This window comes from Alligator mississippiensis, chromosome 13 (genome assembly GCF_030867095.1).
Source record: "Alligator mississippiensis isolate rAllMis1 chromosome 13, rAllMis1, whole genome shotgun sequence".
In the NCBI taxonomy this organism is placed as follows: Eukaryota; Metazoa; Chordata; order Crocodylia; family Alligatoridae; genus Alligator; species Alligator mississippiensis.
Window position 1 is genome coordinate 38,967,332 of NC_081836.1, and position 17,029 is coordinate 38,984,360.

The window sequence follows — 17,029 nt, forward strand, 5'->3', positions numbered from 1 at the left end:
GGCAAAGCAGGTGAATGCAGGAAATGCTATCAAGCTAACTAAAAAATAGACCAAAGAGAAATATAGGGAGAAAAGAGAAGGCAGCAGAGCAGGATAGATATGTGATCATCTGAGAAAATAGGGCTAGATTTTATTTCTCCTAAAGTTTAGGGCTTCTTCCACTTTTCTGAATAACTTAGTTTTAAGTTTGCCATCTTACACAAGGATACACCCTTACCAAAGAACTATTGTGGAGGGGGAAAGTAGAAACAAGAAACAAATGCAAGAAACTGTCCTAGTCTCTTTAGAAACAATAGCATTAAAATAAAACTAAGCGGTGAATCAGTGGTGATCTCTCTACATGTCTAGCATTCTGTAAGCATTGCTTGAGGAGACTGTGAATGCATATTTTTAAGTACATATTTCCTATGAAATTAACTCATTTTAACTAAAGAGAGAAGACATTCTTCTGTAAGAGTTGGGAGAAATGTCAAGTGATCTTACATAGTTAAATGCTCAAGAGAGCATGCTGAACAGTATTAGAGGACCATGGATATTGGAAAGGAAATGGGATGTGTCTCTGTGTATTCCTAACAACTTGTATCTTTAGCACTTGAGAGAGTTAGAGCAGCTACACATGAGGCACCTTTAGGACCTTTTAGGTCTCATTTCACTTCCAATAGCCATGACTAACTCTGCTTACTTTTTTCTTTGCAGATTGTTCCTGAAGGAGGCTCATGGTTTAATCTTTATCAAGGCTCTGAACCTGTGGCATTTTAAATTATTGAGATTTACCTTTCCATCCTCCTCCCCCCCCCTCCCCCACCAAAAAAACCCTCCATCATGAGTGAAATTGTAACATCCCACTAGTGTGCCCTTTAAGCACTTCATTTGTAGATGAAGGATTTTTTTTTTAAATGCCTTGACTGAATTTCTTTTTATTTCTCACTGTCGCATTTATCATTGCTGTGACTTGGTGTGAACCATCATGTTCTGTTTTCAGTGTTCTTGCTCAATCTTGTCAGATGACATCCACGTGACATTAATACAATTTTTTCTCTTTGATAAAGGAAATATAGCATTAAGAAACCCTTTAATATTATTTCTGAAACTAGTCTTTGTGAAAGTTTGATATCCTCCTAGTTCATGGCTTGTGATGAGGAAATGGGTATACAGTGACATTTTTTTAAATGGAATATCTGGCAAATGTTAATAGGCTCTTAGGGAAAATATTCTAGTTTGCAGCTTATTATTATAACATTTTGCTCATGAACTCAGTTTGCTTTTCTCTTTTACTGTTTTATTGTGTGTCTGTATTTTGTATAAAAAGTGTATATAGGTATCTGAATCAGTCACATTTTTTACTATGTAAAAAGGTCATATTTTTGCACTGTGCACAAATCCGAGTTTTCTTGACTTATTTTCCACTCATTGAGGTAAATTAACCTTTAATGCATATAATTCATGTGAAGTCTAATTTGCTTATTTATAGACATTATCTGTAATAGAAATCACTGCCTTTACTTCCCTACTTCTCAAACAAATTGATGCACATTAAGTGGTTTCTACATTCAGTGGTTGGTTGTGTGTAGAGAATCCACACTGGTAAACTTGAGCAAACTGCTGGAATGAAATAATCACCTATTAGTATTTCCACTGGCAGGAAAATGAATTTTCAGACTCTTAATAAAGAATTTATCACAGAAGAATAACTGGGTTTTTTTTTTTTGTCTGATTACCAAGCTGGCATGCTTTTGGTAGGTATAATTACTGATCTTGATTTACTAAGCATCTGTCTGAGGATATGGCAAAACCTTCTACTTTGGCTCCTACTATACCTCAGAGAAACACAAAGGAGAACACTACATTAGAAAAAGGGGATTTACATTAGTTTGTTGTCATCTGCATTTATTAAGAAAAAAATCTGTGATTATAAAGCTGCAAGTATATAAGGAGAAGAGAAGGTAATTACTTTTTACAAGTTATGAGCCAGCTTTTGGTTAATTTTCCATTGAATTTGTTTTCCCCTCTGTTATCAGTAATTGGATATCTTTGAGGAAGCTACTTAACCTTTTCATGATTCCCTTTGCTCATCTTGCTTGTGAGGTGCTTGCCTTGCTCATAAATGCCTCAGGCATTTTTCCATCAAAGATACTGTTTAAAGAATCTAGATAGCAACCCCTTGCATTCATGTGAATCGGAAGGGATTCGGACTATTGTATTTGTACATTTTTCACACTTTTAAAATAATACTTGCAGTGTAATAGTTCTGTAACTTTCTATTAAAATCTTAATAATGAATTCATGAAGACTAGCCTTTACTGTGAATGGTTATGATGTAGATGGCCACAACAATGGTTATTATAACCCTTGGTTTTTTACTCGTGCAGATGTTAAGACAGGTTCCTATAACTTTTTAAAAGGGTCCTGTAAATGTGAGTTCAGTACTTGGACCTCTTGCATTTAACAGACCTCCAGCCAAAAGAAGGTGTGAAGTGGCTATATCAACTCTGCTTTACAGGTTTAGAGCAGGGGTACTTGAGAAGGCCCTAGGGGGACGGAGCGGCCCACAGACCATCCCACGATGCCGCACAGGTGCCGCCCGCCCGGCCAGATGCAGGGGGTGGGGGAAGCTCACACACAGCGGTTGCCACCGCTCTGCGTTCAGCTGCGCACCTCACCCCTCCCTCTGCGTCTGGCCTCCAGCAGTACACTGCTCCACAGCTAGCCGCCAGGGGTACACTGATCCAAAAAGGTTGAAAACCCCTGGTTTAGAGTTTTGCAAGCAATGAACTGCTACATGGTGCAAATGAACAGTTTAGGATTGAAGTGTCAGTAATAAACCATATCTTAAGGTAGGAGAAACCTCTGCAAAAGAACTTGTGGTCTAGAAAGTATATTTGAAAAGCTGGCAATAATTAACAACAAAAAGAAAATTTAAAGCAGTGTTCAAAAAATATCTTGCCAAGATATCAGTTGGAGTCCTTGGATGTATTCAGTTTCCTGGTCAATTTGCTGGAGAGAGGTTATTAAGCTTCTTGCTCTCTGAATGGCAGTTCTGCAAAGCTCAAAAGTACCTACAAGTGCTTTTATGGAAACTAATTAAACAGTCAAAAAGATAACAGTAACAAGGGGCTCAATACTATTCTGACGGATGCAACAGGTTTATGTAGAGCATAGTCAGATGCCAGAGAACTATAATTCCAGATGACACATTTCTGTAATAAGATTTTATGAAATTCAGTTCACCTCTTCTCTTTTTTTCTGTTCCTGTCATTGTGACTTGACTAGTAATGTGTGTTGATCAGACATTTTCCCTGTCATTTTTCTGATCCCGTGTGATTGATTAAATGGTGGCACAATCAGATCTTTGATGCTGTGTGAAAGCTTTACGTGCTAGAAACGTAATGAACAGTGCTAGTAAGAAACAAATCAAGTTTACTAATTGGTTCAGAGAGGTGTTGTAAAGGAAGAGATCTATGTACTTTAAGTTGGTTTTGTGGAGTGAGGGGTAGAGAATCTCTAATCAGGAAGTCTAAGACAGACAGCTAAAGGAACTAGGTCCTGCAGCATCTACTAGATACTTCTGCCAGCAAAAACAGCTTTCACTCTCCTGGGTCTACAAAATACTACAAGTTTGCGAAGTTGCACCATGCTAATGCTGTGTATGAACTAAGTCATCCAGATAATAATGCGCAGACAACCAAAGAAAAACCAACTTCACCACTGAGTAATTAAGTCTGCAACTTCTGCTGTACCATTTGAACTTTTTCTCCAAGCTTACAATGCATTAGTTGACAGCACTCTGTCTGTATGCGCGATCACTGAGTTAACGGAGACCTATTCGCTTAAAATAAATTGGAACTAAAACATGCCAAAAGATGTCAATGAAGTAATAAAAATATTTGCAACAGGCTACTAATTTTGAAAATGCAGGAATTTCAAATTCAAGACGATGAATGTGATTTCATTTCAAATTAACTACTAACAGAGCAATTGCACTCAAAACAAATTTGATATACAGCTTTTTACTGGTTAGGGTTGTTTCATTTTGTTCCAGTTCCGTTACTTATGCATTCTGTACCTGACTGGAGAGAGGGGTTTTTAATTATTTGTAAACACCATCTGTATAATGGGTATGTAACTTGCTTATCTCACCATGGCGTGTCCAGGATTAATGTTAAAGCTTTTTGACATCCATGGGTGAAAATTGCTGGAGGCACATAGATTTACTATGAAGGTCAGCACAGAACACAGTTTTGTCATACAAGATTTAATACGCAATTAGTGGAAAGTTCAAAGGTTTAATTGCCCATCCTTAAATTCTTAAATATGAAAGCTGGTATTGATGGGATTTTCATCTAAAACTCTCCCTCAGGGGAATCGTAGCAATGATCAAGTGAGAAGCTAATTAACATAAATTTATTTTAATTTTTAGAAGTATCCAAGATATAAGTGGAGACCTTTGGTAGAGTGTTCCCTTTCAGGCATCCCCAACCTACACTTGTTTGCATTTCCTTCCCTTAATCTTTACCGTTTTATTTATCTTCAGAGCTTGAACATGTCCTTCATCAAAAGAAACAATGCCCTTCTCTAGAAAACCATTTCATAATAGTGCTTACTGATAAGATCGCAACATTACCTACCATATTTTAAACCAATGACTCTCAAATCTACTCTGTGTATGAATTGCCTGCATCATCCAATTAAGTACCTTGGCCTGTCTTTTCTGACATCCCTCTATGGATGTCTTATCATAACTTTAAAATCAATATGGTCAAGACTGAGCTCTTGATCACTCACCTCAGTCTTCTCTCTTTTGCATTTTGTCTGTTGCCATGGCCACTGTCCATCTCTAGGGACCTACCTAAATCATGGCAGAAGTTTGTGGCACAGCAGAAGCTTTTAATCTTGCTCTTTTCACCATGCACCCCTCATCCCCCCCCCCCCCCATTCCCTCCTACCCTCACCCCTCTGCTGCTGAGTGATAGATGGGCAATTAATGCCACTGTGTTTGCCTCCCAATCTCTCAGTGGCAGTTGGGGGGGGGGGGTGTCAGCAAAAAGACTGAAATTAAAGGTGCCACTGCATCAGTAACTTCTGCCAGTATTTAGGCGAGTCCCTATGACCAGGAATCCTGGTTTTCCCTGATTAAAAAAGAATTAAAAATTCTCTGATTTTTTTATAAAGCAAATAGTAAATTCTCTCATTAAAAACCCCAAATCTGTGATTAAAATGAAACGTTGCTATATATGTGTGTGTGTGTATATATAGGTATCAGTTGAACACAATTTTTTTTATATATTTACAATTTTAAAGCACTTTGAAAGTGTAGCACTGTTGTAATCACTATAATAAAACAAATGCTAAATTCCTGTACATTTTGGTATTTTATTTTGGGTTTTTTATCATGGAAAATCAGAGCTCCCCCCGCCCCCTAGCTCAAAGAATGCATGTCCAAGCCCCTCACTCCCAAGCCACAGCCCCTTAGTCCTGCTGGTGCCCCCAGCTGCCAGGGATACAGGGCCAAGGACCCAGGTCCACAGCCCCCTGCCCCAGCAGCAGCACCTGAGCCCCAACTGCCACCCACGGGAGATGGTAGCTGCTACAGCAGAGCAGAGTGCAGAGCCTGGCTCTCTGCCTCTGACGGCTGTGGGCTCGGGTAGAAGGTGCGGCCAGCTCCCTAGTGCTTCACCCACTCCTAGGGGGTAGGGGGGACTCATGCCCCCTAGACCCATGCACAGGAGGGTTTGCCCACTGCAGGCTCAGGCTTTCTGTCCTGCTGCTGTCCCCTAGCATCACAACCGTGTGCTGCTACTGCATGGGCAGGGGATGCCTCGCCAGGATGGTGCAGAGCTGTGTGGCAAGGAGCTTCTCTGTGCAGCCCCACTCTGCCCCACTCGCATCCACTGGACTGGGGAGGGCAGCAGGGAGCCTGAACCCTAAGCAGGGAACTCACTCCCACCCCATGCACAGATCTGGGGAGCATGGGGTCCCCCTGCCTCCCCCCTAGGAGTGCACACAGCAGAGGGGAGCCAGCCCCACCCCCCAGGAAGCTGCCTATGGCCCTGTCCTACTCCCCACCAGGGCTCTGCAGTCGTCCAGTCTGGCTCCAGGCCCCAAGCTCCTTCACCGCCCAGCTGGGCAGCATCCTCAGCCCCAGACCTGCCCAACTCCCTCCCTCTCTTGCTCGCTCCCTCCCTATGGGGGCCTCAATTCCCCCCCACCCCCAACTTATCTGCAGGAGCTGCTCTCCAGGCTGTCTGGTGGCTATGTGCATATATATGCACATGGTGACCCCTGCCTGACCACCTTCCTCCTGCTCCCCCCAGCCCCTCACAAGCCAGAAGTCTGCCAGCTTGCAGAACTCTTTGCAAAAGTGCAAAATCCATGGGTTTCTCCTGCTAAATTCTTATTACTATTACTGCACTGTCATTATAAATTGAAGAGAAAAAAAGAATCCAAGTGAATATTGTTGATCTAGAATTGCTTGTGTAAAGGATCCTTTCTTTGTTTTTCTATCATAGATAGACAAGACAGTATCTTGGAAATACTAGACTAATGCACTATAGATACAGAAAATGAGTAGGCAGCATAGTTGGTTATTCTTTACATTTCTGTGTCCAGCATAGAATTGTGAAAAATTTGTGAACAAAGACAAAGTTAAGAATTTGAGGCATAATTGATGGATATCTCTAGAGATAATTGTAAACTATACTAAACTGCTTCTTCCAGGATGTTGTGTCATTACAGCAGTGTGGTGTGCTGTTTTGACATAACCAAGGAGCCCTGAATCTGTCCACTGCTGCCAAGTTCTTATAGAGTGCATCATACTCTGACTATGCATTTCCCATTAAGTTTTTGCATAATCTTCTTGCTCATTTGTATGTGTTTGGGCAAACTTGATGAGAGCACTGTTAACATTCGTTACTTTGACTGAATGCCGAGCAGTTCTGTTGCGTTTACTTACCTTTGTGGACATAATTGCCTTAACTCCCTAACTCTCTAAGGGCACATGTACTTACTTTAAAAGGAAGAGGTGGTAGAAGCAATAGATTTAAGGAATGGTTGAGATCCATTTCTACAGCATAGGATACTAATTCCATTTTACTTTAGTGTTCCTTTCTTCTATTGTGTTTTCCTGCCTTCACTATTTATTTTTTGTAATATTTGTTTAAACAGCTAATACAACTAAATAAAGAAAAATGTCTTGAACTGTGATATTTCCAGGAAGAATGACTTTAGCATAATCCTGGGCTCTCTGGTTAAGGGTTAGGTAACTTGATTGGGCAATGGTGTATTCCCTATTTTTGGGTAGCTAAAGGGTCTTTGCACCTGGGGAGGGTGGGACTCAGAAATAAAAAGCATGGAGAAGTGTGCACTTACGACTCTGTAAAATAGTATTGCATAATTCCACATATAGAGTATCACATTTTGTACATTTTTTCCCTTAGTCCTACAAATAGATCCATTATTGCTAAGAAACATGACTAACTAGGTTTAGATAGTTTTTATATGATAGTGAGAACCCTGACTGATTGAAGTTAAATTGATCTGATCTGCAATTGAAATAGAAATCACAGCTTGCTTTTCAGGTGGTGATTCAAAGTGTCTGTAAAGCTGACAGTTGAAATGGGGAAGACGTCTCTTTATAGGCACACTGATCTTAATATCATTGAAACAGCAAAATACATAACCTTGTCAGAGTAGATCTATTGTTAAATGAATATTACCATTTTAAGCTACAGATAGTTTTGCCGTTAATCTTCTGGCTTCTATAGTGTTTTATTTTCTCAATATGTTTCTGGGCTTTCCATCTAAAACTGAGCACATTTCCCTGCTGATTCTTCATCCTGTATTCAGTGTAACATCACTAAACAGTACATAAATACTCCCATCTCCCTCCCCCAGTGCCAACCCAAATCCTGAAAGGAGGAGGAAAGCATTGTCCATACTAATTTGGAAACATTACATATCCACTATAAATGTATACAGGCAGAGTTCCACTTCCTGTTCCTGAAACTATTGCTTCTCTGATTCTTAATTTAAAAGTACTATAATATTATCAGTATAGTGTTTATTATCAGTATAGTGTTTTCTAGTTGTTCCTGTTTCCTTCCTGCAACTTATGAGATGATTTTTCACTTCACCTTTCTAAAAGTGTTCACTTTGATTGCAGTCTGAGTTCAGAATCATAACTTATGGGAAGGAAAAAGGCATTATTTAAATTTCACAAAGCATTTTGAGAAGCGCAGAAGAGGCCAATATTGGAAGACAAGGCAACAGAAGGGTAGCTACTTCCAGAAGCGCAAATCTCTAAACTGTAAAAGCTTATGGGTGAGCAAAAATGGTTTGGTCTTAGACCCATATCTGTTTAAAGTAATCCCCTATGATCTACTATCCACTGTTAGTCTATTGTAGTGAGAGCATAATTATTTCAAACTAATGAGCGCCAAAATATAATTGTCACTTCGCTGTAACCTAGCCAGAAAAACTTATCCTGTCACATCTACCTATAAATGAGATCCAATGGCAATACTAAAAAAAAAATTACCAAGGTCTGCATCTGATCTGGAAGGTGTGTTTATTTAATATTATGGGTAAGAAGACTTGGAGCAAACAGGCAAGTTCTCATCTCTTGTTGCCTGTAGGAACCCTGTTTTGTTTTGTTTTTCTTTTGAAAGAAGCTGTAAGTTGGGAGGGAATGAAAGTAGGAAGGAAGACAGGATGGTCTTTCAGTTTAGGCAACTCAATATTCCTCTTAAGACTTAAATGATTTGCAACCCTGTGCTGCTAAGCTCCTCTCTAATGCTGAGCAAGTAACTTGAAACAATTTTCATGGTATCCATTATATTTTCCTCATGTTTTGGGTGCCCATTATGAGAGCTGGGTCCTAATTCTGCTCTCAGAGCTCTCTCAGATTCAGTGGAAGTTTTTTCTGAATGTAAAATGTCAAGTACTCTTAAAAATCAGGGCTTGTTTCTTAAATTGATTGCTCAACATTAACATAAAAACTTTGACTCTACTATCTGTGCTGCAGTTTCCCATTGCTAAAATAAAGAATGCTGCAAGTATAGTGAAAAATCAAATTTGTTAAGGTTAATTGCATTATATCTATAAAGTCATCATGGGATACAGCGAAAAAGTACTATAAAATGTCTGGAACAAGTGACATTTTGTTTTTAGGTTATACTGTGTCCACTGCTTTGGGACACATTTCTCCTGCTTTAAAACACGTGTGTACTATCCAAGGATTTTGCAAATTTATATTCATAAATAAGTCTTAATGATTTCATGAAGTAACTGTAAGCTTATTGAAGTTATGGAACACAGAATGCATTTGAAAATTAAAGTAAAAGCTTCAAGACTTTGATCAATTTCTTCTTTTACTAGAAAATTCTTCAGCTTGCTTTTTTTTTTCTCTTGAACCACATTTGGAAGTGCAAATGAAGCTTTTTGGTCTACAGCAGTAAAGTTGTGGACATATGTTTTAGTTTATCAAGGGCTGTCCAAAATCTAGACTTCTTCAACCTCTTCCATTTAATTTGAGTTTCTAAGAATGCTGTGTTTTCAGGCAGGCACTGACAAAATGTCAGGTTGCTCCTTAAATAGTATGTGCATGTGTTTAACAGCCAAATCTAAATTATTAACTGAACAAAGCTGAATATGCCCACTTAGCAAATATTCTCAATATGCTATATGGACAGAAAACATAATTTTTAGAAATACACTTTTTCAACATACGGAGTATGTGTTCAATGATGGATTGTGCTGTCATGAGCGTTTTTAATAACATTTGAGTGTAGAGTGCAGCCCTTTTTTAGGAGAAAGAGAGCAGACAGATGCTTTTCCTACTTACAGTTTGTACAGCTGGAAAGACCTGACTGACTGACAGTACTAACGAGAAATACCTTTGAGAGTTCCAAAAACAAATGGTTTTAGTTTAACAGTTAAGGCCCTTGCTGCTCTCATGCAGGATGCTTTGGGCAAATTCACACAGCAAAATGAAATTTAATTATACCACATGCAAACATACCCTTGCTAGCTTAATCTGTTTAGCATAGGCAACAGTAGCAGTGAAAACACCATTCCATGTAATGCTAGCATGATCTAGCAACCAGCAAAGGTACGTAGGGGTCCCACAGTTATGTACTAGCATGTTCTTAAAGCCTGTGCTCTTCACTGCTATCATGGTAATAATAGCAGATTACGTTAACAGAGGCATGTGCTAGTGGCATACTAATATATAAGAGTACCAAAGTCAAGGGTTCTCCACCTGTGTGTTGTGTATGGCAAAGGCATAACAACCTGGGTATACGCCCTGGGCGGCAGTGACAGCAGCATTCCTGTGCCCCCTTCAAGTGGGTGCTGAGGTTTGCTACCCTGGGCACCTATCACTCATTGCGCTATACTGGTGTGTGATGTTAGTCCTACAGATCTCAGAGAGGAACTGAATACAGTGCTTCAAACCTCTGTATTCTGGTATGATACTGAAGTACCATACAGTACTTCAGAGCCTCTGTATGTGGGTGGTTGTATATGTGACAGGAGGGGGGGTATAATCCCCAAGGTTTTATTCTGTGCCTCCTAAATTGAAATGGTAGGACATAAACTAAAACCCTAAGGTTTCAATTTTTCTGTCACATTATGGTGAAGAATCTTTTTTTTTTCAGAGCCAGAGCCTGCCCACAGCTGGTGGGGGGTGGGCTACCAGCAGGCTGAGTGTCCCCTGAGCTTTGGATGAGTCTAGTCCTTCCCTCCATGGTGGTGGCTGCTCCCCAGGGCTGCCCAGAAGGCCTGCTAGCAGGCTGGGTGCTGCCCCAGCTTGGAGGCAACACCCGGCTAGACTCAACTCTCTTCCCTGAGCCCACCGGGGCTTCCAGCACACTGCACTGTCCCTGCCTACTTCCAGCCACCTGCGACCACCCGGGAATGGACTGGCTTGCCCCTGGGGTGGTGCAGGGAGGCAGCAGGAGGGCAGCTGGGTGTACTGGCAACTGGAGAAGGCGGCAGGGATGGTGCACGGGGTGCTGGAAGCCTGCTGAGCCTGAGCTTCCCTGAGTCTGCCCAGGCTTCCAGCACGCTCCCTTTTTTTTCTGTGGAGCCTGCCCACCTCACCTGTGGCCAGGGGGGTGAGCTGACAGCTACATTGTTGCAATTTGCAAAGTTGTGAACTAAACAACATTTGAATGTCGGTTAGTTTGCAATGACGCAAAGTCATTTAAAACCCCCAAAAGTCTTGCACGTGTACACTATGATGCCATTAAGCCACACAGTGACATTTTCATCATGTGTACAAGTACCCTGTAAGCCCGAGTATATTATAAGAGAGAAGATAAGAGATTAGATGACTGTTAGATGCCTGCAGAATAAAATTAACTAAACTTATGTCCTTGTGATGGATATATGAATCAGAATCACTTTGCACTACAGGGAATGTTAATGTATCAGCCTTTGTTTTCCTCCTAAATACCCTATATAACTAATAAATTGACAGGCAGATCTCGATCCACAACCTGAGAATGAAGAAAGCTGCCACTCTAAGGCCTGAAGCTAAGAACTGCACCCAGCAAAATCCTGTATGAAAATGTACTGACTGCATTTCCTGGAGTTATTCCTACAACTTAAGCCTGGTCTGGCATATGTTTTGTACCAGCATAACTACTTTAATCAGGGATGTAACTTTTCACCCAAAAATAATTACACTAGTACAGCCCCTATCGTTGATGCAGGTCTAGTGTTATAAAAATGCATTGGACCATTTTCTTTCCTGGTTTTTTTCCCTTGCATGAGAAAGCGAATAAATTGTACCAGCATAATTATGTTGACATGGGAGGATTCTGCTGCTTAATCCTACAGGTATATATAAATTGGTACAACGTTCTTCTGCATACAGGGCCTAAATTTTAGCCAGAATTCAGTCTGCTCTTTGTAATGTGTTTTTAAGCTGTGGTCATGGCTACTATTGTAAAAGGCACAGATTTTTTTTTCTTCTTCCTTCAGATTAAGGTCAACCATTCACCAGGTCGGATTTGGATTCTTGAATCCACAAGCTGCCTGTTCCTGCCTAGTGTTGCTTCCTGTCAAGCACTGACGGAAGATCTTGTTTTTAGAAGAGCCTTTTGCATGTTCTGGAAATCAGTGAGAGCATCAGTCACAAATACCCTGATGTTTTGAGCAGGAGAACCGTGCAGCATCAATAAATATGTTGAAATAAAAGTAAGGGAAAAAGGAGAGTGCATACTTCTCATTGGCGGTTAGTGAGCTGAAGAGAGGACTAATGGAAATAAGAGCACATGAGAATGAGATCTCAAAGGAGAGCTGGCAGTGGAGTAAAATAATTTCCCTGGCCTCCAGCAGTTCTTCATGTCCCTGCTGCAGCTCTTGCCCCAGGCAGCAGGTAGGGAGGTGGTGGCAGGCAGGGGGAAGCTGCAGCTGGGTGGGAGCTTGGGGGTGGGGCTGGCAGGAGTGCAGAGCTCAGGTCCTGTGCTCAGTGGGGCAGCAGGAGCACAAAGCCCAAGTCAGCCCAGTTCCATCATGCAAGGCTTACTGCAGCTCACATGCAGCTCCCAGGATTGGCATGCCACCAGGGGGGGAAGCCCCATGCGATGGAGCCAGTTGCTTTCCCTGCTCCCTGACACTACATGCAGCTCCTGAGACTCTGCCAGAAGTTGTGGGGAGCCCTGCTCCATAGGGAAGTCCCAGGAGTGCACATGGCAATATGAAGCAGGGCTTTCCCTTGGTGGTGCAAGAGTCCTGGGAGCTGCATGAGAGCCACAAGGAGTCCTATGCAATAGAGGCAGACTGGCTTGACTCTGCTCTTCACTGCCATGTGCAGCTCCTGAAACTGGATGTAGCCACGCACTGCTTTGTGGCAGCGCCTGCACAGGCCATGAGCATCCCACGGGCCTGCTGCTGCTGACAGTAGGGACTGTGCCATAGCAGGGCATGTGGGGTGGAGTCCCCACACCCTGCCTCTCACTCCACAAACCCCACATGTTCACACCCTTCCCACACCACCTCATAATCCCCCCACACTCCCAATATACCCTACAACCCCCCCCACACATATATAGTATACAAGAGTAAGACTTTATGTTTGAGCTGTTATGCAATCACCTTTATATACACTATGCAAATGCACACAAATCAAGACAAAAATATTTTTCAAAATAAAATTAAAGTATGTCATAGTACATGTTTGTAGGGGTGTGTGAAGCAGGCCATATTCAGTTAGGATTCAGCCTGATTTGGGGGATAGTGATTTGATTCGCTGATTCAGATCACTGTCTTGATTCAATTCGGCCAAATCTGAACCTGAAGATTTGGCCATAGATACAGCTTTATATATTTTTTTTCTACATACCTCAAGGTACCAGGCACAGCTCGTGAATGCTGCAATGGTGGGGTGGATGAAGCATCCCACAGAAGCGTTTGGGGGAGGGCTGCATGCTTGGCAGCAGACCCAGAGCTGCTTCTGGTCCATTTCCAGGTCCACTGCTGAGCACGCAGGGGGACTTTGGGTGCCCCAGAGACCCAGGAGGCACCAGTCGCCAAGGCGGGGGTGTCCCCTGCGCATTCCATGGCAGACCTGGAAGTGGACTGGAAGTACTTCTGGTCCACTTCCGGGGCTGCCGCTGAACGCACAGGGGATCCCTCTGCACTCCCATGGGATGCTCCATCCACACCACCATCTTGGCATTCATGAGCCATGCCTGGTACCTTGAGGTATGTTGAAAAAACGTATAAAAATGTCTGTGGCCGAATCATTGAATCTCTCTGAATCAAATCGGAGGCTTCTGAATTGGGAAAGATTAATGGGTCTCCTGACTTGATACAGAGATTCAGCCACCAAATCAGGCCAAATCTCCTCCGAATTGAATCAGTGACCTAAGCTTCGCACAGCCCTAGATGTTTGACTTTTAGTGTATGATTTGTGTTTTTTCCTGGTTCCAAGATGGTGACCCTCCCCCCCCCCCCAACCACCATCCAAAAGGAATACTTCCAGGGACAAGGGGGAGGGACTTCCTGTGGCAAAGGTCAGGGGTTAGGGATGGGACTTCCAGTCCTAAGATGGCAGCCAAGGAGTGGGGCTATCCTTGCAGCCCTCAATAGCTCACCAGAACTCATGAACCAGCCCTCCAGCCAAAATAATTGCCCACCCTTGCCTTAGACACAGTCTGTGAACTCCCAGGGGTCTGTAGACCACAGGTTGAAAACCATTGATCTAATTTCACTTGAGTAACATTGTAGTCATTTTGAAAGTCATGGAAATAAGCCCTAACTGTAAACTCTTCAGTTGTCTGACAGGTTTGAGGGTGTAGCTTTTGAACTTACTGCATTTGTTCCAAAGGGAAAAGCTCTTGTCAACTTTCTGTAAAGTTTTTCTGTGTATTAATATTGTAGCTAGCACCACTTACATGTGCAATTTAAGTAGAATATACAGGAGCTAAATACTTTTTGACAGTGTTGTATTTAGTTGACCCATAGGTGTCCTTCGGGATGTCTGTTTATTTTGAAGGATTGCTTGCATGTATAACTTCGGCTCTTGCCAGCAGTAAGCTCCATATTTTCAAACATAACCTGAGCTTTTTTTTTTTTCCTTTGGTTTATTTGTTTTTGTGGTTAATGCTGTAGTTCTAGCTGTGGTCTGAAATCCATGTGGTACAATCTGCAAATGTGCACATCTGGAACCAGTACTGTTAAGCATGGTGGTTTTGGGATGCTTTCTATAACTGGGTTATGCAAGGGCTCTGCACTGCCTTACTGTACTATGAAGAAGTCTTGGCATGATAAGGAGTAATGGAGGAGAGGAGTGGAACAAACAGCCTACTGAAAGTTACTTTTCCAGTAACCACACTATTTTTATGAAGTGTGATTTGAAGACTTTAGAAATCCAATTAATGTAAAATTTTGATATAGCCTAATGAGCTCATAAACTGACATTTAAAACCCCAGCTTGGCAGGATTGCAAAGTTATTTTATGTGCAAAATTATTTTAATAATGGATTGAATTACCTTTTTTCCTTTTGTAGTTGATAGATGTTGAAAGGTTTTTAGATTTACATCTCAGTAGGCAGGGGTACACTTTGTTCTTATTGTGATCCTCTTCTTTCTCTAATATCCCTTGCCATCTTCACCCCCAAAAACAAAACTACCCCATCTCCCCTTTAGATTTTAAAGTTTTACAGAAAAAAGATGCAACTTTCTTAAATGCCAATGTGCGGGTCGGGAGCGATCCGGGACCCTTTTTTCGTGCTGCGGGCTGTGGCCAGCAGCCTGGACACCCCAGGTCAGAGAAAGCAGGCGACACGCCAGAATTAGGCACAGACGCTTAATGGTTGATTCAAGATTGTTTACTTACACCATAGATGGTCGCGGTGTAGGCTGGACAGTTTCCCAGGTAAAGCTCCGCTTAAATCCCCGTTTTAGGACTCGGACAAAACTCTCACTCACACAGAGTTGTTGAGGCTCCATGGATCTTTTAGCGCGCAGGGAAGAGGGATACGTCAAGGATTGCGCTCGGCGACGGGGAGAAGAATTGATAGGTGATCAGTCTATCAATCAGCCAGCTGCAGGTCAAGCCTCTTATACGGCTAGCAGGCCAATCGCTAGCCACCACGTGGGAATAATTTAGAACTGGCCAATAGTGGGGGTCGAATTTGAATACAAATGGCGGGAACTCCTTGCAATGTGCATTTCTATGCTGCAAAGAAGAAATGCACCCTGCAAAGAAAGCTTCAAACGGCGGGAAAATAATTCAGCGGTGCCAAAGCGCACACAACAAAAATCACACCTTTGGGTTGTGACAGCCAACAGCTGTTTGTGGAGGAAGGATGTTTTGTAAATTCGTATGCTGCAATCAGTTTGCTGCTTAATGGCTGAAGGTATGGACATCTGTATATTAGGAGCCGTTTTAAGAATGGGAGCTGCTGATTGGTGGTACACAGCAGCTGTTACGTTCTGCCAGTTGTGTGGATGAGCTGGAAACTGTACAAATGCAACAGACCTGTTCCTACTTTTAACCCTGCTTATCCAGGGGTAAAGTTGGAACAGTTTGGGTACATTTGTATCATTCCTGGCTTGTCCACACGTACCTTTTAGAACATAATAGCTGCTGTGTGCTTCTGATCAGCAGCTCCACTTCTGAAATGTCCCCCTTTTAAAGGGCTCCAAATGTACATATGCCCATACCTTGACTTCCTATACACTTTTGGACATATCATTTAGTCTCTCTCATAGGCTTTTTACTATCTGCAAAATATGGAAAAGAGTGTCTAACCCTAAGTCACAGATATTGAAGATAAATATACTGAAGGTAGTGAGGTGCTCAGATTCTTTGGGAATTAGTACCATTTATGTATGTAAAATGGCTTTTTTTCAGATACTCATTATGCCAACTTGAATAACTAGAGTAGACAAGAAAGCAGTAAAGAATAGAAAGTAGAAAACAATATCATTCTGGCACACAGCAAATTGCACCATTTCAGAAAGACTTTGTTTGGAATCCTGATCACTCTTGACCTGTCTTGTTAAAGTAATGTTTTTCCTAGAATGGCAAATACTGAGATTAATTTAACTGTTGCATGAATGACTCACCTGAATTATGTAGTGTATAGCAGTAGCTGCCCGTTGTAAATGATCAGGATCAATGCTAGAATTCTGAAAAATTGTCAATTATCAGGCCTAACTCATCCACATTTAGAGCATCTCTCACTGGCAGGTCTCTAAGCAGTTCATATGTTCATTTCTGAACAGGATATGAACTTCTTTTAGCACATTACACAAATAGTCCCATTTTACTCACTTGCAAACTAAAAGTCTGATTGACTTATTCATTTAAAAGTGATATGCCATGGCTGTGTCAGTCTGGAACTAGAATCCAGTTGTTCCAGTGTATGAGGTTGAAATCTGATTGTGATTTCAAATGCAATTTGGCTGATCTTTATGCAGTTCATTCTTGTTCTAGCCTCTGCTATAAATTGTGGAAGATATTGGCAATGTGTGGGAGAAGAGTACACTAGTACTATATGCTGCCAGTTTGTCATGC

At 41.7% G+C, this 17,029-nt stretch overlaps 1 protein-coding gene across 9 annotated transcripts in view; it reads left to right on the forward strand.

The window, feature by feature from the left end:
* The window catches only part of CLEC16A (C-type lectin domain containing 16A), a 195,471-nt gene that overhangs the window by 153,076 nt on the left and 25,366 nt on the right, over nt 1–17,029 (forward strand). The window contains exon 23 of one of the 9 annotated variants that reach the window (XM_019494705.2): nt 11,983–12,174. The exons of 7 other annotated variants lie outside the window; for them this stretch is intronic. In XM_019494705.2, the coding sequence (XP_019350250.1) occupies nt 11,983–11,987 (5 nt within the window). In that variant the 3' untranslated portion in view covers nt 11,988–12,174. Of the gene's footprint in view, nt 1–696; nt 5,359–11,982; nt 12,175–17,029 lie in introns of those variants that run through there. One more of the 9 variants, XM_019494704.2, reaches the window with a different exon arrangement.